A 22,785-nucleotide genomic window follows, 5' to 3' on the forward strand; every position below is an offset into this window, starting at 1 on the left:
TATGAATTGTGTATTGTGAACTCTATGTTGGATTGATTTTCTGTGCAGGTTGTAGTTATAGAGGTTCGGTTGGGATGAAGGGAGTTCTCGAATTTTATGAGATTTGCCTAGTTTTATTAGTTGGATTGCTGGGTACCGTGTTGTTTGATACTCACTCCTTGCTTCTATATTTGTGTAGGTTCTGCGCCCGGATAGTAAGTTTGAGTTATCCCTTATTCTCCGAGGCTTTGAGGTGACTTAGAGAGGTAGTTGATTGACGCCCGATGATCTCCCTTGTCCCTTTATTTATGCTTTGTTGTATTTGAGATACAAAGACATTTGAAACTTGTACTTATCTTTCATTTCATATTTATTAGTGGCTTGTGCATGTGACAATCAAGTTTTGAGGGTTATTTGAGATTACTAAAGACTTTTGCTTTCGTTTATATTGTCTATTGAATTCTTTCGCAATATTTTTCGCATATGTTGGGTTTAAGATGACTTGTCATGGTGGGATAGGACGAGTTCTTTCACATCCGATTTTGAGTCGTGACAGCGAACTAGTTGGTTTTCCTTGATGACATACGCAAACTCCTTTTTGGGCATGAAAGTAATGAGATATGCAATGATAAATAGTTTTTCTTTTTGGGTATAACAATAATTATTCCTTTTTATTATTATTATTTTATGGGTAAAGATAATCTTTGAATATAAAATTTTAATTTTTTTTGTAAAGGACTAAAAAATAAATTGATTGGTCAACCGAATTGAGAGTATATATGAGTTTATATACGGAAAGAGCCTAAAATGCCCCTAAACTATTGAAAATGGTACAAAAATGCCCTTATCCATCTATTGGGCCTAAAATGCCCTTGACGTCTATCTTTAGGTTACAAAATGACATTTTCTTTAACGAAAAGAGCATTTAGGCCCAATAGAAGGATAATGGGCATTTTTATACAATTTTCACTAGTTCGAGGGCATTTTAAGCTCTTTTCCGTAACTAAAATTCTGTTAAATAAATTTTAATTTATAATTAAGTTTAAATAATTAAATTTTAACCAAAAGATGACCGACACGTGTTTAAAAAATTATTTAAATTATTTAATTAAAATTCTTTTAAATAAATTTTGATTTATAATTAATTTTAAATAATTAAATTATAATCAATAGATGACCACTACGTATTTAAAAAATATTTAATTAAAATTTTGTTAAGTAAATTTTGATTTATAATTAATTTTAAATAATTAAATTGTAACCAATAGATGGTCGCCACGTGCTTAAAAGATTATTCAAATTATTAAATTAAAATTCTGTTAAATAAATTTTGATTTTTAAATAATTAAATTGTAACCAATAGATGTCCGCCACGTGCTTAAAAAAATTATTCAAATTAATTAATTAAAATTCTGTTAAATAAATTTTAATTTATAATTAATTTTAAATAAATAAATTGTAACCAATAGATGACCTCCACGTGTTTTAAAAAAATATTCAAATTATTTAATTAGAATTTTGTTAAATAAATTTTAATTTATAATTAATTTTAAATAATTTATTTGTAACTAATAAATAACCGCTACATGTTTAAAAAATTATTCAAATTATTTAATTAAAATTCTGTTAAAATGCTCTTGAACTATTGAAAATAATACAAAAATGACCTCATCTGTTTATTGGGCCTAAGGACATTTTAGAGTCAATAAATGAATGAAGGACATTTTTATATCTTTTTCTATAGTTGAATAATATTTTACACCATTTTTCGATTTATATATCCATCGTAGTTTCACTCGAATAGTGTGCCATCACTTTCCTATGCAGTAGCAGGATACGTCACGCAAGAGGGAAAGAAAGAAAACAAAAAGAAGGAAAGCGATCAATTGAAGCCATCGAGAACTGGAGAAAACAATTCGAGATAGACACGTATACTGAGAGGAGATAGAAAAAGGGAAATTATTACTTGGTTTCAGTATTGGGGTTGGGGTAATTTTTGGAACAATCTTGTTTCTGAATTAATTCTCGTTAACATGGCGATGAAGAGGCCTTTACAGTGTATGTTGAGAAGAATTTGCGTGAGAGGAAGTTTCAGAAGTTTTAGTGCTCTTCCTGAAGGCAACCCATCTTCCCCTTCTCAAAACCTCATCAACCTCGAGTCCCAGTGCAGTGCCCACAAGTAAAATTATCTCCCACTTCTCAACTGTTTTTTTCTTTTTTAATTGAAGTTTTCTTGGTTTAAATTATTTGTACCATTTCGTTATCGGGGTCACTCTTGTTTTGTTCCAAATCCATCTTCTGTAAATCTATTTGGCATCTTATGTTTATGGGCTTCTTTTATTTCCCAAAATCATTCCTTTTTGTTATTGTTCTCTTTTATTTAAGAGAGCGTTAATTTTTGTTTCACAAAATTTAAAAATCTTTCTTTTTTACTTTCTTCTTTTTTTTACTTTCTTGAAATGAAAGTCAAAACCGGATAAACGAATCAAAACCGAAAGAGAGTATGATTTAGGTGATTGAAATGAAAGTATGCTTAATATAATCCATTAGTCCCTACTTGCCATCTTATCGTAGTTAGCTTTTGTTTTAAGGTTCTTAAGCACAGTCTGAGCTAAAATTTTGAGCTTACAAGTTGTATTTTCTAGAGAAGGGAATTTACTGGGCTGTGCATAAATTGTTTATACACATTAAGTGAATTTCTTAACACAAACAATTTGGGCCAAAACCATTGGGTTCTGCCGGAACTGCAGGTCCGCCACTGTTCTTAAGAGTTGATTATGGTGTTCGTACCTGTTAAAAATCCTGTAGAGTGTGTTTCAGTTGGGGGTAGGGAAGTTATTTAATGTTAATTGTCATTGTTGTTCCTCTCTGCTTCTTGCAAGTCTATCTGCCATTAGTTCGATGTTGTGTAAGTTATATTGTTATGGGGTATTTCACATTCCTAATGCATCAATTGTGTATGTCCTGTAATTCTGAGCTTAGTCTAATGTTCGGCACTGTCGTTAGTCAATAGGTACTTCCAAGTCCTTGAACCGCTACTTACAGTAGATAGGTATACTAGAAGTTGCAAAACTATAAGTACTAATGCAAGCTAGTAGATCAGTAGTCATTCTGTCGAACTTTAAGGCATTTAAATTCACAGGCACAAAGAGTTAATTGTCTTAATCCTAGTGTGCTTCAGTGCACTTCAACATTGACCAACATGCCACTGAAGTAAGTATCATTAAGAGTTGGCTATTCATGAAGAAGAAGAATGAAGTATATCAATGCTTCTTGAACTGAGTTCTTAGTTCTGTGAAGTTAAAATCTTGTTGAATTGTGAGATTTCACAAGATCTTAATGGCTTGGATCTTGTAACGGGAGATGAGAAAGATTTCGAGTGATCCCATCACCTCTCTACTCAGGGATAGGGAAATAAGAACACCAAGGGGTTGACAACATATAAGTGGTTTGTTGTTATTGCGTGATCATACTGCTGCTGATATTTTCAATGAGATTTATTGTAGGAGGCTATCTGCTGTAGTGAAAAGCAAAAAAGTAAGATGTCCTGTTAATTGAGAACTTAATAAGTGATCATATACTTGCTGCTTTCTTGCAAATGGCTTTTCCATCTAGGAGTGCTTCCATGACTAGAACTTAGTCAAATGGATCCTTGTAAGAGAGTTGAACTATGGGAAATCCCTGCTTTGTCTCATGCAATATTTGGATCCAGGATTCATGTGGCTTCCGAACCACTAATCTTTTGGATTGACTCATTCGTGTGTTCTAATGTAGTAGGTACAAATGTTTGCTTTTGTTAGGATTAGGAATTCGGGTAGTGTGTACTTAGACAAGTAAGTTGATAATGACGGTAACTAATGCAAATAAAAGAGGAGCACAATTAATGCGGTTTGGTCGATAAGATACCTATGTCCATGGTGGAGAGGACCAATTCACTACATCATCAAGTATACAAAAGAGCAAATTAGAGAGGTTAGAGTCCTTGTGAAAATTCTAGAATATATGTAAATATAGTAGGTAGCCTAATTTACTCGTATTGTAATTAGGTATTTATTTCCTTTCTTTTTAGTACATGTAAACATTGTTATTTAATCTGCAATAGCTTGAGGGAATGATCAAACTAAGTTCCTTTCAATTTCTCTTCCGTTCACATGGTATCAGAGCCCAGTTAAGGCCAACCACATAGAGGAAGAGAAAATTTTGAGCGTGAAGACTTTTCACCAAACTCACATTTGTTTAAAGAGAATCTCGTATCTTTAGGTGTTGCGATCAAACCAACACCCACCATGAGAATCGAACTCCAGCGCGAGCAAATCCAGCCAGTCCGTTGCGGTGTTGTCAAAGGCAAAGCCCTGAAGTGAGGCTCAAAACGTGTTGAGCGTTTTGCCTTGCTTAATGTGCACTTCAATGTCGTCATCAAGGTTCTAAGACATACTTTTCCTTGCCAATGAGCCTCTTCTCAAAAGGCGACACTAAACAATTGATATTTCACTTTATCATAATTTCTTCTCAATTTCTTTGTTCATATATTTGTCATTCATGCTTATAAATATTAATTTTGGACTAAACTATACATTTTTATTTTTTCTCCCTTTGTGCCTTTTTTCATTAAAGCCCACACTTTATTTGCGCTTAAAGCCCGAACGGACCTTAAAGCTTTTTTGCGCCTTTTCATTTTGATAACACTACTCCGTCGCCATCTGATGCCCCGCGTGCTGATAAGATCATGCAAAATCCAACGAGATTTGCCTACGCATCGACGCATGAGCACTATTTGGCCACTTACCGTTTAGATTCTTTTTCTAGCTAGGATCACTTGCTTTTTCCGACACTACCATTCAACTTTCACTTGAATCTGATCACTATCTAGCGATCAAATCTATCGATTTTTTTCGGAGACTACCTAATTTTTCTAGTTTTCAGTGATTTTCTGATGATTTTTTCCAACAGGGTCACCTGGTGATTCTGAGCAAATCTATACCTGCTATACCATTTTCCAACCACTTTCGATGAGATGGTCTATTTTTCGACAATTGCTTTGTTGTTCCTTTGACAATTGTAGCTTAACCTTGATTTGAAGTTATTTTAACTAGTATTTAAGAAAAATGTCACCCAATTCAGATATATGTGGTTCTAAACCTATGGTTTGCAACATCCCGAATCACTCCATCACCACATAACCCTTGATAGGTAGTGCAGACTATTTATCTTGGTCTTCCTCTGTTCAATTATGGTGCAAGGGACAAGGTGTCAAGATAACTTGGTTAAACAGGCTAATGATATTAATGAAAAAGATAAGGGCGAATGGGAGAAGATTGACACTCAATTGTGCAGTCTATTGATTTGAAATTGATGTTGCTGTCCCGACCATTCCAAATTTGCTTCTTAATTTGAGAAAAAGCTTGTGGACTATAAGCAAATGACATCTCTCAGTTTTATAATGTAATTTCTTGGTTGAGTAACCTTAAAGAACAGGATTCAAATATGTCTACTTATCTTGGATAGGTTTAGGCAGTTATAGTAGAATTTAATGAGCTAATGCCCGCTAATCAAGTGTTAAAAATAATTGGAGCAACACGAGAAGATGTTTTTAGTTGTTACACTTGTTGGACTTCCATTTGATCTTGACTCAATGCGAGATCAAATTTTGACTAGCCCCACTAATCCTATTGTGGATGACCTATTTGCTCGATTACCACGTCTGACTGAACCACCATGCCGTCTCGTCATCCGATAACATTCGTAAACTTTTCTATTCTAGCATCTCAGCCTGAAAATTGACATGGAGCCCGCTCTGGGAATCTTCAGTCAAGGTGTAGCCATTGTAACAAATTGATATGTCCGTGATATGTGCTACTCTCTACATGGTATTAAAGAATAATCATGTTGTAAACTTACCTATTTCAAAATAAAAAATAAAAATGCTCATGTTGCTCAGTCTGAATCCACTTGTAATCCAATCAATCAACTTTTCTCTTTATCTAAGGTAGAATACGATGACTTTCTGTGGTATCAAGTCAGTAGCGAGTAAGCATATATCTCCATTAATAGCTTTCGGTGCTCAGATCAGTAATCTTGTTGCTTGTATCTCACAGTCCACCACACTTGGTCCTTGGGTCATGGACTCAGGCGCTTCTGACTACATTTCTGATAACAAATCTTTATTGTCTAATATTATTTATCCTCGGTCCCTTCCCATTATTATATTAGCCAATGATTCTTAGACCATGGCAACTAGAGTCAGTCAAACCAAGCCCTTCCTTCCTTGACTCTGAATAATGTTCTTTTTGTCCTTGGTTGTCTCTTTAGCCTTATTTCAATCAGTCATTTGGCTAAAGCCTTAAATTGTTTTATCTCATTCTCTAGTGACTTCTTTGTAATACAGGACCTTAGTACAGGAAGGATGACTGACGAAGGACTTGAATCAGATGGACTTATTATTTCAACTCTCCCAGCACCACTACAATTTGTTTGGTATCTGGCTCTCCAGATTTGATCCACAGACAATTGAGACGCCCTAGTTTATCCAAACATCAAAAGATGTGTACCTAGTTTGTAAAAATTGTCTAAATTTAGATTGAGTTGTGTCAATTAGGCAAGCACACCCAAACTACTTTTCCATGTAGTCTCAATAGTCGTGCATAGTCTCTTCTTCATTTAGGTCATTTTGATATTAGGGGTCCTAGTAGAATTAGTTCCACATTAGGTTTTAAATATTTTGTTAGTTTCTTGATGGTTAGTGCAAGTACACTAAGATTTTCTTAATGAAAGATCATTTTGAATTATTTCCATACTTCAAACTTTTTGTGCTGAAATACAAGATCAATTGCACTTTTCGTAGTGATAATGCATGTGAATGTTTATCATCCCAACTTCAACAATTTGTGTCTTCCCATGGTATTCTTCTTCATCGGGCATCTTGTCCTTACACTTCACTACAAAACGGGGTCGTAGAAAGGAAAAATAGTTATATTGTTGAGCCTGCACGTACCTACTCATAGAAGTAAATATTCCATTGCGTTTTTTGGGATGTAGTGCTCCCATCTTGTTATCTGATTAACCATATGCCTTATTCGAATTAGGTTCCACACTCTATTTGGTTTCCTCAGTCAACCTTGTTTGCTCTTCCACCACGTGTCTTTAGGAGCACATGCTTTGTCCATATCCTCACCCCAGGATAAGACAAATTGTCTCGTTGTGCTCGTAAGTGTGTCTTTCTCAGTTATTCAAGGGTACAAAAGGGATATCGATGTTTCTCACCTGACCTCCAATGATACTTTATGTTAGGTGATGTTAACTTTCTTTGAAGGTCAGGCATACTTTATATTTAGTTCTGCTGAATATCTGTGCATCTCTGGGGTTCTACTAGTTCCATCTTTTGGGGATTCCGTCATAGTTGATCATTCCAAATCACCTTCTACAACACCTCCACCACTATCGACTTATCATCGTCATCCATGCTCCTTATCCTGTCCAGATGAGGAGTCCTTACGTACTTGTTGCGGACTTGTCTACACAAAGTTCTTTCATTGCCATTGTTCTACTTGTAACCCTCAACCTATCTATACTTGTTTGAGCTATCATCATTTGTCACTAGTCCATTCTGCTTTGTATCATTACCATCATCTGTTTTCATTCCTAAGACTATAATTGGAATTCTTTCTCATCAAGCTATGATTGAGGAGGTGTCTGCCTTACACTCTAGTGGTACTTGAGAGCTCGTTCCTCTATCATCTGTTTCCATTCCTAAGGTGAAGCTCTTTCCATCTAGGCTGGCAACAAGCTATGATAGGGGAGATGTTTGCCTTACACTCTAGTGGTACTTGAGAGCTCATTCCTTTAACTCCAGTTGATCGTCGTTGTTTATATACAGTGAAGGTTGTCCCCGGCTCGTCTGTGGCTAAGATTGCTTCAGTCAGACACTTTTTATCTATGGTTGTTGTTCGCCATTGGCCTCTCTACCAGTTGGATATTAAAAATGTCTTTCTTCATGAGGATCTCAAAGATGAGGTATATATGGAGCAACCGTCTAGTTTTGTTGCTCAGGAGGTGTGCAGACTACGATAAGCACTTTATGGCCTGAAGCAGTATCCTCAATTTTGTGCCTCCTTTATTTCCATTAAGTCTAGTATTATCAACTTGCTTTGTTTAATTCTACTCTACCACAACTCCCGATCATCGAAGTTTTGATTCTGGTTGCAGATTCTCTTTTCACTAAATTCAGGGAACTCATCTTAAACAAAAAAATTAATCTTTGGAGTTGCACGTTAACTTAGCGATAAGGTATAATTGGAAGTAGCACAAAATTTTGCATCTAATATTTGAAATTTTTTTCTTTCTTGCGAGTGTTTGCTAATGTGACAGCTCAAGCATGTTAATTCTTTTGTTATTTAACAGACAAAATAAAACTTATGTGGGTGGTATAGTATTGGAAATACTAATTCTCCTGACTGAATTGCAGTTACCATCCGATTCCGATCGTTTTTTCTAAAGCTAAGGGTTCATCCGTCTGGGATCCAGAAGGGAAAAAATATCTTGATTTCCTCTCAGCTTATTCTGCTGTCAATCAGGTAAAAAGAGAGAAGAACAATTATTGGAACACCTTGGTATTTGTTATTGAGTATTTCCTAAAAATATGTAGAATCAACTTTGTACTATTCTTTTCTTTTAATGGTTCAACTTTGTACTATTCTTTATCGGGCTTCTAGCATGCACTTGCCCAACTCCCATAGATCCTGTTATTCATTCGAAAAGTTGAAGGGAGGTCTTGTGTCCGTTCTTCCAATGCTATGTCACCAGGATGTACATTTTATATATTCTCGACTGTGTAGGATGTGCAGTTCAGGGCTCCTGGTTTCATTTATCTGCTTTGTTAGGTTCATATTACCAACCAGGATGTACATTTTATATACTCACGACAATATAGGACATGCAGTTCAGAGCTCTTGGTTTCAATTATCCGCTTTGTCAGATTCATATTACCAACCAGGATGTACATTTTATGTACTCACGACAATGTAGGAATGCAGTTCAGGGCTCTTGGTTTCATGTATCTACTTTGTTAGGTTCATATTACCAATGATTTACTCCACCTAATAAATTTGATATTTTATGTCTTGGCACAGAGATAAAGCAGTCAAGTTGTCTTACTAAAAGAAACTAGTAAAGTAGTTGATAACAGTTATTCACTTTATCAGGTTCATTTGTCGTTAACTTATACCTGTCTCAAATAGTTGTAACCACACAAATAGGGTGCTGTTGTAAGGTTTTCAAAAATCAAGTCTTCAGAGCTTCTAGAATTACATAAGCGTGTCTAACATTATTCATACTTCTCTGTATGCACCAAAAAATTAAATGCATAAAGAACTATGATTTACCCTATACACACGGCACTAGCTTGTCCTTCAAGATACCTCCTGTATATCTCTTTCTACTTTTCCATATTATGCAAATGAGGCAATTGTACTGCATTTTCCTGAAAGCCTTTGGGTCTATACGGACCCTCCCATGGTAAGCATTGATGGACTACTATAGGCATCACTCTTTGAATTTCAAATGCTTCCATGGACATATTCTACATCTCCATAGCTGTATCATGATGGAAAAGTAGGTTTATGGTTGTTTCCTACTTTCTTGCACACATCTGACAGAAGTAATGAAGTGATCATCCTCTTTAGATTATCAAAAGTAAGATACCTTAAGTGATGCTCATTTTCCACAGCCATTTCATCTAAGCACAGAGGTTGAAAATGCAATTTGACTAGATCTAATATTTGTTAGTTATAGTATCAAACTTTTACTTTGACAAGGTATTCATTGCACGATGGTTTAGTTTTCAACTAATAAATGGATTTAAATTCTTGAAATATTGCAGAAGTGGAGGATTATATTTTGATAAGTGTATTAAATATTTTCAGTAGATTAAAATAGAGAAGTACTATGTAAGATTTTCACTCTGAATTAAAGTTCAATTTTATTTTCAGGGACACTGTCATCCAAAGATCATGAAAGTATTAGCAGAACAGGCTCAAATGCTCACTCTCAGTTCTCGTGCCTTCTATAACGATAAGTTTCCGGTATTTGCAGAATGTATAACCAGCATGTTTGGATATGATATGGTGCTACCTATGAACACTGGTGCAGAAGGGGTAGAAACAGCTCTTAAGCTGGCAAGGAAATGGGGTTACATGAAGAAACGCATACCCAAAAATGAGGTAAAGAAAATATACCTTACTACTTCATGCATTCAGTTTTTGTCAGGAATTTAGAGATAGATCTCTTAGAATATGTATATGAAAAACAATTTCCTTTCCCCAATTAAGTTATCCAAAGTCTTACAAAAGTTTTTGGTTGTTATGTAAATATTACGAAAAGTTGAATCCTGAACCTGCTGCATCCAGTTCTGTGGTGTATTCCTACTTTGAAATTCAAGTTTACTCTAAGTTTCCAGTCATACATAATTGAACTCCACCTCAAAGTTTCCTAACAACACCATGAAAGGCCATGTCCTCTTTACTAAGATTGACCTGGATGTCTGTTTAGACTTTTCTGATATATTATTTAACTTGGTCATTTGCAGGCTCTCATTGTCTCATGCTGTGGCTGCTTCCATGGTCGGACGTTGGCTGCAATCTCCATGAGTTGTGACAATGAAGCTACTCATGGGTTTTGGCCCCTATTACCTGGGCAACTTAAAGTCGATTTTGGAGATTCTATTTCCCTTGAAAAATTATTTAAAGGTGCGTAAAGGTGATGGATCTATCTTGGCAAAGTAATGGTGGTCATATGCATTCTTCCTAATTGCTGACATAGTAGTTCAAGCTCATTATTTTTCAGTATTTTATGGTTTTCAGAAAAAGGAGATCAGATAGCTGGCTTTTTGTTTGAACCAATTCAAGGAGAGGCTGGGGTATGTGTATTCTTCAACTGAAGTGACCATTTAGAAGTATAGTGTGTCTATGATCATATCTAATATGTCATAACAAGAAATTTACAAATATTTGCTTGGAGTGTGAGCTACCTGATCTCAGCCTGAAATCATTGTTGGTATTTTCAGTCTTTTCCATGGCCTTTTATTTTTTAATGTTTTTCTCATACCACCTGGAAAGGGCAGTGCATGCAAGAAGATAATAAGGTCTTGTCACTGTATGTTTATTGTCACTTGTTCTGGATGGAAAAAAATATCTGTGTTTATTTCCTCTCCAGGTTATAATTCCGCCAGAAGGTTACCTGAAGGCTGTTAGAGATCTTTGCTCGAAGTACAATATTTTGATGATTGCTGATGAAATACAAAGTGGCTTGGCACGCTCTGGCCGATTGCTGGCTTCTGATTGGGAAGAAGTTCGTCCAGATGTTGTTGTAAGGATTTTTATTAGTTCTTATAAGAAGACAATTAAGTTTGTTTGAACCTATGCTACTAGCTTGAGTTTTTGTGGTAATGCTCCTAAATTTTGAAAATGTTCTGTGCAGATATTGGGAAAAGCATTAGGTGGTGGAGTCTTGCCTGTGAGCGTGGTGCTTGCAGATAAAGATGTTATGCTTTGCATTCAGGCTGGAGAGCATGGAAGGTTGCAAACCACTATATGAGAAGTTCTTGTAACTGTTTGTTAATTTATTTGACTTGCAGTTGTTTTCAGATAGAGTTTGTTGCTTGAAAAGAGCAAGTTATGGATTCCAAATTTCTCGAGTTCATTTGACTTGCACGATGCTGTTTTATATATATATATAAACGACTATATGTGTGTTTTCTAATTCTTTACATTAATGTCTCTGTTTCATGATACATGTCTTTTTTCTTTTCAATCACATCAGCACCTTTGGGGGGAATCCATTGGCCAGTGCAGTTGCAATTGCATCTTTAGATGTGATTAGAGACGAAGGACTTGCAGAGAGGTATCAAATTCCTTGCTTCACACCAGATATTTTGTTGCATATATTGTATACTGATCTGCCCCTGCCCAAAGGGTAGGATGTTGTGGGAAGGGTAAAGATGTTTCAGAAATCACATCAAACTTAAGATGTTTAGCATGAAATGCTCACCATACGGGGATTAATTCCTCTGCTCATAAGTGGGCTATGTTTATAATGCTGGGCTACATTGATAGTAGTTTTGTTGTCTTGTCATATATCTCTTTTATATTAATCACCTATTAGATTCTGCATTTATATTTCTTGATAATCAGCAACTTTCGATAGCACAATCTGTACGAATGGTATCTTTGATAATAGGTCTGCTCAAATGGGAGAGCAACTTAGACATCAGCTGATAAAGATTCAGCAGCAATTTCCTCATTTCATAAAAGAAGTTCGAGGGAAAGGCCTATTCAATGCTGTGGAGCTTAATAGCAAGTCCTTATTACCTGTGACAGCTTATGACATATGTATGAAACTGAAGGAGAGAGGAATTCTTGCTAAACCAACTCATGATTCTATAATACGCTTGACACCCCCGCTGTCAATGAGGTATGCCCTTTTTTCTTCAATCTTATAGTTGCTTCATTTCCCCCCTTTTAGTGGAGATATCAATTCCATTTCTTGTGAGAAAGTAATGAACCCTATCTAGTGATCAGCTGAGAATCAGTAGTATAATTCTCTCTTTCCTTTTCTTCTCTGGGTTAGGAGAATGATTCCTGTTATAACTAGCAGACAAATTTTCTTCACCTCCAATGTTCCCACTTCAACTATCTTTTGTAGTGTCTCTACATAATTAATCATTCTTTTCGCCATTCCTTTTTGTTCGAGGAGAAGGTTGCAATTTCCCTCCTCAATTTCATTGAGTTGGAGCTAGCTACATTATATGGAAGTAGTCCCAACTCTTTCTAATGTCCTTGCAGTATATCCATATGTGTTTGTAGAACATTGTGCTATTGGCTTGCTAAAAGTGAAAATTCATATCCTTCTAAAACAATATATATGAAAGTTTTTATCACCTGGAACTAGAATGTTAAATTTGTAGGACCATGAAGCTATTTCATTTATAAGAGTTATCAAATATGATTCGTTTTTGTTTTTGCGCTTGTATCATAGAATATGTTAAATTACCTGTCGTTTTTTCTTTCTTTTCCAGGATAATTGTTGTTTTCCTGCTTTTCAATTGGAAGTATTGTAAAGCTGTTAACTTTTCTTGAAATAAAATCAACTTAGTAAATTTCAACCCCTAATATAACTTTGCTTTCTACTTGAAATTATGGAATGCAAATACTTTCTCAATGTCAACTTAAGTCTCACTGATTTCTCAATTATGTGGTCCACCATGAGGGAATTATTTATGTTTGACAATTGACCTTCCATTTTCAGTTGTTATGGAAATTGGTTGTTGATTTTGCATCACTGGTAAAACTTGAAATAAGAACTCAAATTATTCATTCAGAAAGTTTCTGCAATTGTTTCCCTAATAAAATCATCTCATACAACTTAAATCCTGTATCAAACTATTAGTGGTCTTCTCATTTTAGTGTGGAAGTTGTAAATTGTACATAATTATTTTACTCCCCACATTTGGAAAATTTTTAAGTATTATATTCTGTGAAGGTTTTACGGAGGTGGTACAACAAGATGGTGGTAGTTATGATGATTTTACACTCATTTAGAATAACAAGATGGTGGTAGTTATGATGATTTTACACTCATTTGGAATATTTTGAAGTATTCTGTCTTAGTAAGGTAGGTACAAGATGATGTGATTACACTAGTAATGGAGGCAACTACCCTATGTATGCCTTTTAAGGTTAACTAAAAAGAGAATTATGTAACTATGCCGCCACAAAAATATGTTTGCATGTGGTGCAGAGTCATGTAGTAGGTTCAACCCTATGTATGTCTTTTAAGGCAACTAAAAAGAGAATTATGTTACTATGCAGCCACCAAAATATGTTTGCATGTGCTGCAGAGTCATGTAGGTTCTCCTATTTTTGTCAAGTTTATGATATTTGCTCTCAATTCAGTTGAGATATGCAGTTTTAGTTTCACCCCTTAATGGAACGTCCCAGCTGTACATAACAGCAGTACTAATCATTCGTTGCTCCTCTCACAACTTTCTGCATGATGTAGTCTCATTAGTGGTGGTTGCAAATGGTGTGTCATATCTGTAATGTTTTTAGAAGATCTTATGCAGTAAGTTTTAAAATGTTACTACTCTTTATGCCTTTTCTAAGTAGAGAACCCAGAAAGGTCATTGGATTTTTTACTATACAAATACAAATTCAGACATCTATGAAGTTCCAGTTGAGTCTATCCTCATCACTTAGTGAACACTGAACAGGAAATCACTAGGCAAATGTCCCCCATTTGAAAATTATTATCATCCATTTGGCATTTATTAATTTTTTTTTGTCTAGATTTAATGTATATTTATTGTCAAACTCTCAACATTTACTAGTATGTGTTATACGTGCCTCTTTCTGAATCTGCTCTTATATGACTTAGTTTTAGGATTTCTCCAGCTATATTGCACTAATCTCTATCTAACTTAACTTACTTGCTATTTTTGATGCCATTAAAGTGCTGTTATGTGTTTCAATTGGTTTCAAATTTTAAATTACCTCGAAGAGCATAGCAAGGTAAGCCATAGTGGAAAAATGATCAAGAAACATCGAGAGGCAATGCATTTGTGACCATTTGGTTTGTCTTGGCACTGGAATCTTTAAATGTGTTCCAGGAACCACAAGTTCAACGTCATCACTTCTTTTCCATTTCAGTCTATCCCATTATTTTATCCGTCATTCAATCCCCAGATTTCTTTAAATAGCTGGTCCTCTTTTTTATAGTATATGGAAAATAGAGCTTCTTTTATAAGATAGACAAGGAGATGTTCCTATAAGAAGATATCAGTAGGCTCGGTTCATTATGTACTAAAGATGTAAATCTTAAAGTTTCTGTGCTCACTACAACCCGATATATATGTCACTCAATTCTATTATTGATGTATTCCCAGTTTGGAGGAGCTCCAGGAAGGCTCTAATGCCCTGCATGATGTTTTGGTACATGATCTACCAAAGATGCAGAAAGAGAAGCCAGCAAGAGTCTCCCATGCTACCTCCAGTGTGTGTGACCGGTGTGGCCGTGACTTATATGGCTCTTCATAAGATATTGAAACCTGAAGTAGCTCCCACATAGCAGTAGGCTTGTATGCTTTTTCTATACTATCATTTCATATCAATTCATATACTCACCTTTACGTCTTCGTAGAAAGTATCATCACAATACTACAGATATCTGATTTATACTAGAAATCAGAACTGAACTACTTATATATGTGAGTTCTTGGATACCGAGAAATGCAAATGAAGTTGTCTGTTCTCTGAGTACTTGTCATCTTAGTTCTTATGTATATGCTAGTCAAAGTTGATCTCCAACCTCATGAAAAGGAACTGGAATTTCAAGAAAATGTTCTTTGAGAATTTCTGGCATCTGCATTTCTGCATGAGAAATGGGATGCTGCTGTTTTGACTTTGGAATGCCATATAGTTTATCCACATTGCTTGTGTTGGTTGTTCTTTTGTAGTAGGATTAGATAAAGATGGAATTTGAGGTCTGGTTTGTTGCGCATTGCCGAAGTCGGAAATTTCAATATATATACATAGTTGATTAGCTCGAGAAATTGCAACAACTCCTCGCATCCCCAATTATGAGTGATTAGATAAATCTATTTGGCCCGCTTCAAACAAAATGAGAAAAAAGGATGCTAGAGGTCTAGTTTATTGCACATTGCCGAAGTCAGAAATTTCAATATATATATATATATATATACACACACATAGTTGATTAGCTCGAGAAATTGCAACAGCTCCTCGCATCCCCAACTATGAGTGATTAGATAAATCTATTTGGCCCGCTTCAAACAAAATGAGAAAAAAGGATGGTATTTGAGGTCTGGTTTATTGCACATTGCCGAAGTCAGAAATTTCAATATACACACACACACACATACTAGTGTGTATGAACATGTTTTGCACGCTATTTCTTATCAATTATCACACGAAAAAGAACTCTGATGACTAATTTGGAGTTTCATTTCGACACCCGACTCGGGACTAGACCTCGATATCCGACCTCAACATCCGACACCTGAATTGGGACTCTATTTTCTAATCAAGACTTGATCTTGACTCTCAACCCATTTTTCGATCCAACACTTGTTCCAAGACTTGACTCGACACCTGATTTTTGACTTGAGATTTGATCTCGATATTCGACTCTGGACCCGACTCAAAACTTGACCCCGACATCCAACTTCGATACCTGACACCCGACATTGATTCGGACCGCACTTCTGACACCAACTCGGGACCTAGGACTCGATCTGAATCCCTAATCGGGACTCGACTTCTGACCTGAGATTTGACCCTGCACCCGACTTTCAAATCGGGATTTGACCCCACTCGACCCTAACATCCGACACGAGACTGACACCGAATTTCGACTCTTGACCCGACCCTACTTTTGACTCGAGATCCGACCTCGATATCAGATATCTGACTTGCAAATCAGGATTTGACCCAAATCTGATCTAGGACTTGATCCTAACTTCCCACATAGGATCCGACTCCAACTTTTATTTCGGGACCTGACTTTCAAATCAGGATCCGACCACAAGATTCAAATTTCGAATCAGGATCTGATCTTGACACTCGACCTCGATGATCGATTAAGGACCCACTTCAATACTTAACCTGGGATCCGACCTCGATTCTCGATCTAAAACTCGACTCTGACACCCGACATAAAATTTTACCCTGACACCTAACTCAAGACCCAACCCTGACACCCCAGAATCTTACCTCGATTTCTAACTCAGAATCTGACACTCAAATTGAGATCCCACCCCGGATGCAAGAGTTAGGTCTCGAATCATCTTGAATTTAGGAAAAAAGGTTAATGACGGAAGGTTGTATCTCATTGAATTATTGATTGGATAATTGCCTTTATTGAAAAACTCTATAATAGATAAAATTATCATTTACTATTTTTCCACAATAGATAAAATGTCATTTACTATTTTCTATAAATAATTGTTTTAATTATTATGCAAATAGGTAGGACTTTGAAATTAATTAAAGTTATAACTATTAAATGTTTACTTCTTAAGGATATAAAAGTCGTTCAATATTTAATTTATATTTTGGTGGACCAATATTATTAAACGTGTACAAATTTTCTATTTATAGTTTACTTGAAATAGATTTAATGTTAAGCTCCTAGTATTAATAGGATAATATGTATCCTACAATAAACTTAGTTTTAATAGAAATATGTTTTGTTTAGTCCTAGTACAAAATTACATTTATACCCATTAATAATTTTTTAGATGGTGAAAATTTTAATCTTTAAAGGGCAAATAAGTAAATCAACTTTTAATGGATATTTTGGTCAATCAACATTTATATTTATGATTTTATAATAATATATATATATATGAGTCATGACGACCAATGGCATATTCGTAATTATATTGTCAATGCAAGGGTAAATAATAATTGTATAATTAATTGTCAAAATAAAAATCTAGAAGAATCCATACATGATTATACTTTTGATATGGGCCCATAAGGATATTTTTATAATGAAAAACTTACATAAATATGCTATATTATTTTTTTTTTACCATTTATAACAATTATATTTTCTTTTTCGCTTAACACTTATAATACATTTATAATACTGTTTTAATACATATTAGATATAATAATTTATAAAACACATATAATAAAAATTTTATTGATGGATAATATATTTATCACACGATTTAATTCACTTATAATACATTGTGTCAATTTCTTACCAAACAAGCATAATATATTTTAAAATATTTATAATACATTTATATTGCATGCATAATTCATTTTTAATATAAGTGCAGATTTATCATAGTATTATTATGTATTGCTATAAATGATAATAAATAAAAAACATCACTATAATCAGTAATTAATTATTAAAAAGTACTTACCCAAATAATTTTGCCTTTTATAATTATGTTAAAATGAAGAGTTTCTATTGGTGAACTTCTGGCAAACAATATAAATATTAACCAGGTTTGGACATGTTTTAGAAAATAAAGTTTTGAATTAATTTAAAATAAAATGTGTTTGAATAGTTACTTTTTTTCCCTAAAAATACTCTTAAGGATTGCTGCGTAAACATATTTTTATTATTATGTTACATAATATGACCACTACTAAAGTTCGTATTTTGATTATTAAAATATAAAAATGATGTATCAATATTTTTATTTAATTTTTAAAAATGTCAAGTTTGGTGACTAAAAGAGAAATCAATGTTTTAATATCAAGAAATTGTTAATTTTGATAATGTATTCATCGAACGATTAAAAAATTGATTTTTCATGTTGTAGGATATTTTCTTAATATCAAATATGATAAACTATTTAACAGAGAAAATTTAAAGAAAAAAGTTTAATATTCAATTTCTAAGGAATACTAAAATACAAACTAAAGAAAAATGATGAGCTTAAAAATAAAAAAGAACAGCAAAAGAAAAGGAAGAGAAAAACTAAAAAAACAAATAAAGGAAAAAATAATCGAAAAAAGAAAAATAAGTATATTGATTATTTTGTGGGGGTAAGATTCAGAGTTCGGTATGATATTTAGAGTTCAATATCAAAAAAAAGTTATTAGTGTAATTTAGAATTTAACATAAGATAATTGTTATTTTATTTATAAAAAATAAAGTTGCTTTCATGATTGTTTTTATTGTTGTGGAATCAAAAATCAATTTTTAAATAAATACTTTTAATATTAAAATTAAAATAAATAGAAGTATTTCTATTTATCGAAGACAATAATAAAATGTATCACAAAATTCATTGACAAAACAAACCACAAACAAATTATACATGAATTGAAGTAATAGAAATTTGAAAGGATTTAAAACGGTCTTTACATATTGGTTGATTAAGGATTTGTATATTATCAAATGCAAAGTTTGTGGTGCAAATATTACAAGAAGAAGATAACAACATTATGGAAAATAGATACCACTTACGAAAATATATGAAGATCGATGAATTTTTTCAAAGATATCAACATTTTATATACTTCTCGAACATGAAATGTGATAACTCATAATCTAATGAATAATCTAACATAATTCTCTATTACATTGCTGCATAGAATATTGAAATTCTGCTTTTCCAAGTTGGGTTGTAAACGATGCATAAATGTCGTAAGAACATTTGAAACAGATTATAAAGTAATATATTGAAGTTGTTCACTAAAAGATATGTGAAATTATATTGGGCCCGTTCTACGGGCCTTAAATTATCTAGTGTGTGTGTGTATATATATATATATATATATATATATATATATATATATATATATATATATATATATATATATATATATATATATTGTCACAACTCAAAACCCGAGGTCATGATGGCATACATCCCAACCCCATCCCGTTGTGTAAGCCTAAGAATAAACCATACGAGACTCCCAAAGGGAAGTCAGGCCACAGATAAATGCAATAAAATGACAACAACGAAATTATCCCAAAACCTGATGTCATAAGTTTAAGAGCATCTAAATACAAATCTGAGTCTGAATACGTAGTATAAGTCTCCGAATATAGAAAAGACTGTAAATGAAAGATGGACTAGAGGCGATCCGGATCCCAAGATCTCACTACTGATCCGATGATGATGTATCTGCTAGAATCAGCTACCGTGCTGGACATCCTGACTAGTATCTACATCAAAAGGGACACAGAAGTAGAGGTGAATACAATTCACATGTACTCAGTAGGTTTAACCATCTGAGTATAAAGAATTAATCAAAAACTATGAATTAAACTAAGGAATGCTTCCACCTACACGCAGAAAAGTCCCACTCCAACTACGCTGCCACCAATTTATATAGAACAACGCTATTAAAGTAAACACATAAATACAGTTAAACAGATAGAGCAAGTATCACAGGAATCAATGTAATGCAATGCATTATGATGATGCAATGATATGATGGTACGGTGGGATCAAGGCTATCGCACAACCTGTCGTATGCACCTGCCGAGCTGTGCTACCAAGCAGGACCCATGGGGGTCTTGCAGACCTTATACCTCGTCATAATCTCAATGTATCAACTACCTCGCCACTCAGCTCGTGGCCAAGGACTCATGATACTAATATCTCAACCACTTGCCACTTACTCGTGGTCAAGGATATATGAAATGTGTCACATTTTGTTGCCCAAAAAGAATTTCAACAGTTCTCGACTTCCCAATAATTAGTGATAATATGAATGAGGGTGAATACATTCACAACATATAAGGCATGGAAGTAATATTCAACTCAACATGTAGTACTTGGTTCAAATTTCTCAAAAACTTAGCTTAAACATGATATTCACCATCAATAGACATTAATGGAAAGGAAATACCTCAAATTAAGTGTTCACCCATCCATTGTAATACAGAACTCCCTATGTATAAATTCATAGTTAGGAGTTTTGTAAAGGGGAGAGTCTCCCATGTTTATTGTCTTCCTAGAGCAATCAACTTACCCCTAAAGGTAAGGATTAGAGTAGATAACTTCTTTTTTCTTTTCATTCTTGATTGTGTAGGTACCTGCAAATTTGGAAAATGGGACCCAACAATTGCAGGCCATGTAAGGTTTGTTTCTTGGCACAACAGCTGCAAAATGCACCAATGGATAACTTGGAGCTTGCCTTGGAGCTGCAAGAATGCTGTAGAGATGCAGCACAGGAATCAGCAATGGGATTTCTCCTTTTGTTTGTCTATCTTGTGCAGGTATCATGCAGCTTTGAGCCTAGTGTTGGAGTTGCAGCAGCTGAGATTGGAATTCTTGGACCAACAACCCACCATAGACCTGCAGCATCTCAGCAACATCACTTGTATATGCTACATTACAGAAGCAACAGTGAATGCAACTGAGCTACACCAGCAGCAGCTCAACAAATGCATCATGCAACACCATAATGACTTCAGATTGTGCAGGATTACATCAAATACAACTTCTGCAGAGCCCAAGAAGTTTTAGCTCGAACGGATAATTAAAGACGTTAGTCGAGCGACCTTGAAATAGTTAGCCGACTTAAGTTTCATGATGAAGCAATTCACAATTTGGAGCTTCCAGCTTGTGGAAATCTTCCATGCAACCAAGCCATATACTAAGAAGGGGAAGATTACAAACTCAAAACCACAGAAAGTTGTATATTTCCTTTGTGTGTTCCCTTTGGATGCAGGGGCTTGGCAGGGGTGTACCATTTGTTGGAGCTTGCTGTTTGTGTCTGTTTGCTTTTGGTCTTGTTGGCTTGTTTTTATGCATTTGCAGGTAGCTGGAGATACATTAAAGCATGTAACATTTGTGGACATGTTGAATTATACAAGCCACAACACATAACAACTCCAGCAACATGCAGCACACAAGGAGCAATTACAGGTCCACAATGGACCTTCAGAATTACAGCACAGTTTATGCTGTGTAGCAATCTTGGAGGTACTTTTCCTCTTGTCCTTTTGCTTGTGCAGGTACACTACACAACTGTATTTTCCAAGAACAAGAACTTCAACCTACAACAACTCACTAGAACATCAAGCAACATCAAGACATACCTGCAACAAATGGTCTATAGCAGCAGCAACAGCAGTAGCAACAGTTGACAGGAACTCCATTAAGCAGCCATCAACAAGGAATCTTAAGTTCTATTATTGGTTGCTGCAGGCCACTCTTGGCACATCAGTGGAAAAAGGCAACAAGGGACAGTTTGGAGCTTTTGAATTGGAGATGCAAGAAGGCACAGAGATACAACACTGGATTCAACAATGGGATGCCTGGTTTGTTATATTGTGCAGGTATTATACACAGATGCAATCTCAAAGAACAAGAACTCCATCTTATAACAATACACAGGACCCTACAGCAATAAGAATCCAGACCAGCAACACAACATCCAATACTTGGAGCTCCATTCAACAGCTATCAAAAATGAAACTAGTTTTCTATTTTTGTTCCCTGTTGTCTGTCTCTTGGTGCAGGTGTCCTGCAATCTTGAGCCTTGTGTTGGAGTTGCAGAAGCTGATCTTGGATTTCTTGAACCAGATAATACATATAGAACTCCAATATCTCAACAACAAATCAGGTAGCAACAATATTACAGCAGCAGCAGAAAGGAGAAAACACTTGATCCATCCAGTACATTGCAACCACAGCAAGAGCTGCGACAAGATGCAAACTACAAATATTATCAAAGGCTGCAGCCATACAGTAGTTGGAAGTGCAGGAACATACAGAGCAACAACACACCAACAACAGCCCTTGCAGATACCACAGTACTTGTTTATGGCTGTTTACTTGATTGTGCAGGTCACACAGAAGCCTCATATGCATCAACAACATCTCCTGAAGCTTCAAATGCACACCAACCATTCAACAGCAACAGCAACAACATTTGCCAAAAGCAACACACACTTCAGCAACAGTCAGCAAATCTCAACAACATGCATCATACAATACCAAAATGGCCCCACATGCTACAGTATTATAGCATATGCAGAACCTACAGAACCCAAGAAGTTACAACCCGAACGGATAATTGGAGACGTTAGTCGAGCGACCTTGAAAAAGTGAGCCGACTTAAGCTTCATCAAGTGGTATACTTCTATATGTAACCAAATCTGCAGCACCATGCACTAACTTTGCACGAAGCACTCACATTTCATGGACAAACTCGGTATGAAAAAGATTAAGAAGGCGAAGATGACATGAACGATCTCGATCCGTGGAAATTGGAAGTTTCATATACTTGTTCTTCTTCAATTTAGCTA

At 35.0% G+C, this 22,785-nt stretch overlaps 1 protein-coding gene across 2 annotated transcripts; it reads left to right on the forward strand.

Annotated features, from left to right (window-relative positions):
* The first annotated feature begins 1,777 nt into the window (after positions 1 to 1,777).
* LOC129889038 (ornithine aminotransferase, mitochondrial) lies at positions 1,778 to 15,284 on the forward strand. Of its 2 annotated transcripts, XM_055964146.1 has the most exons (11): positions 2,031 to 2,158; positions 8,182 to 8,262; positions 8,441 to 8,549; positions 9,963 to 10,193; positions 10,559 to 10,718; positions 10,833 to 10,888; positions 11,185 to 11,337; positions 11,449 to 11,546; positions 11,791 to 11,871; positions 12,208 to 12,441; positions 14,912 to 15,284. In XM_055964146.1, the coding sequence occupies exons 4-11, from the start codon at positions 9,984 to 9,986 to the stop codon at positions 15,060 to 15,062; spliced, it is 1,143 nt and encodes a 380-aa protein (XP_055820121.1). In that variant the 5' UTR covers positions 2,031 to 2,158; positions 8,182 to 8,262; positions 8,441 to 8,549; positions 9,963 to 9,983; the 3' UTR covers positions 15,063 to 15,284. The 2 variants fall into 2 exon arrangements, with proteins under 2 accessions (XP_055820120.1, XP_055820121.1); XM_055964145.1 differs by lacking the exon at positions 8,182 to 8,262 and having other exon boundaries at positions 1,778 to 2,158.
* Positions 15,285 to 22,785: the final 7,501 nt, after the last annotated feature.

This window comes from Solanum dulcamara, chromosome 5 (genome assembly GCF_947179165.1).
Source record: "Solanum dulcamara chromosome 5, daSolDulc1.2, whole genome shotgun sequence".
Classification (NCBI taxonomy): domain Eukaryota; kingdom Viridiplantae; phylum Streptophyta; class Magnoliopsida; order Solanales; family Solanaceae; genus Solanum; species Solanum dulcamara.

Coding starts and splice junctions, on each gene's coding strand:
- LOC129889038 (XM_055964145.1), top strand. CDS start 2,013: ATGGCGATGAAGAGGCCTTTACAGTGTATGTTGAGAAGAATTTGCGTG. Junction 10,889..11,184: donor CAATTCAAGGAGAGGCTGGG/GTATGTGTATTC, acceptor TTTCCTCTCCAG/GTTATAATTCCGCCAGAAGG. Junction 11,872..12,207: donor GACGAAGGACTTGCAGAGAG/GTATCAAATTCC, acceptor CTTTGATAATAG/GTCTGCTCAAATGGGAGAGC.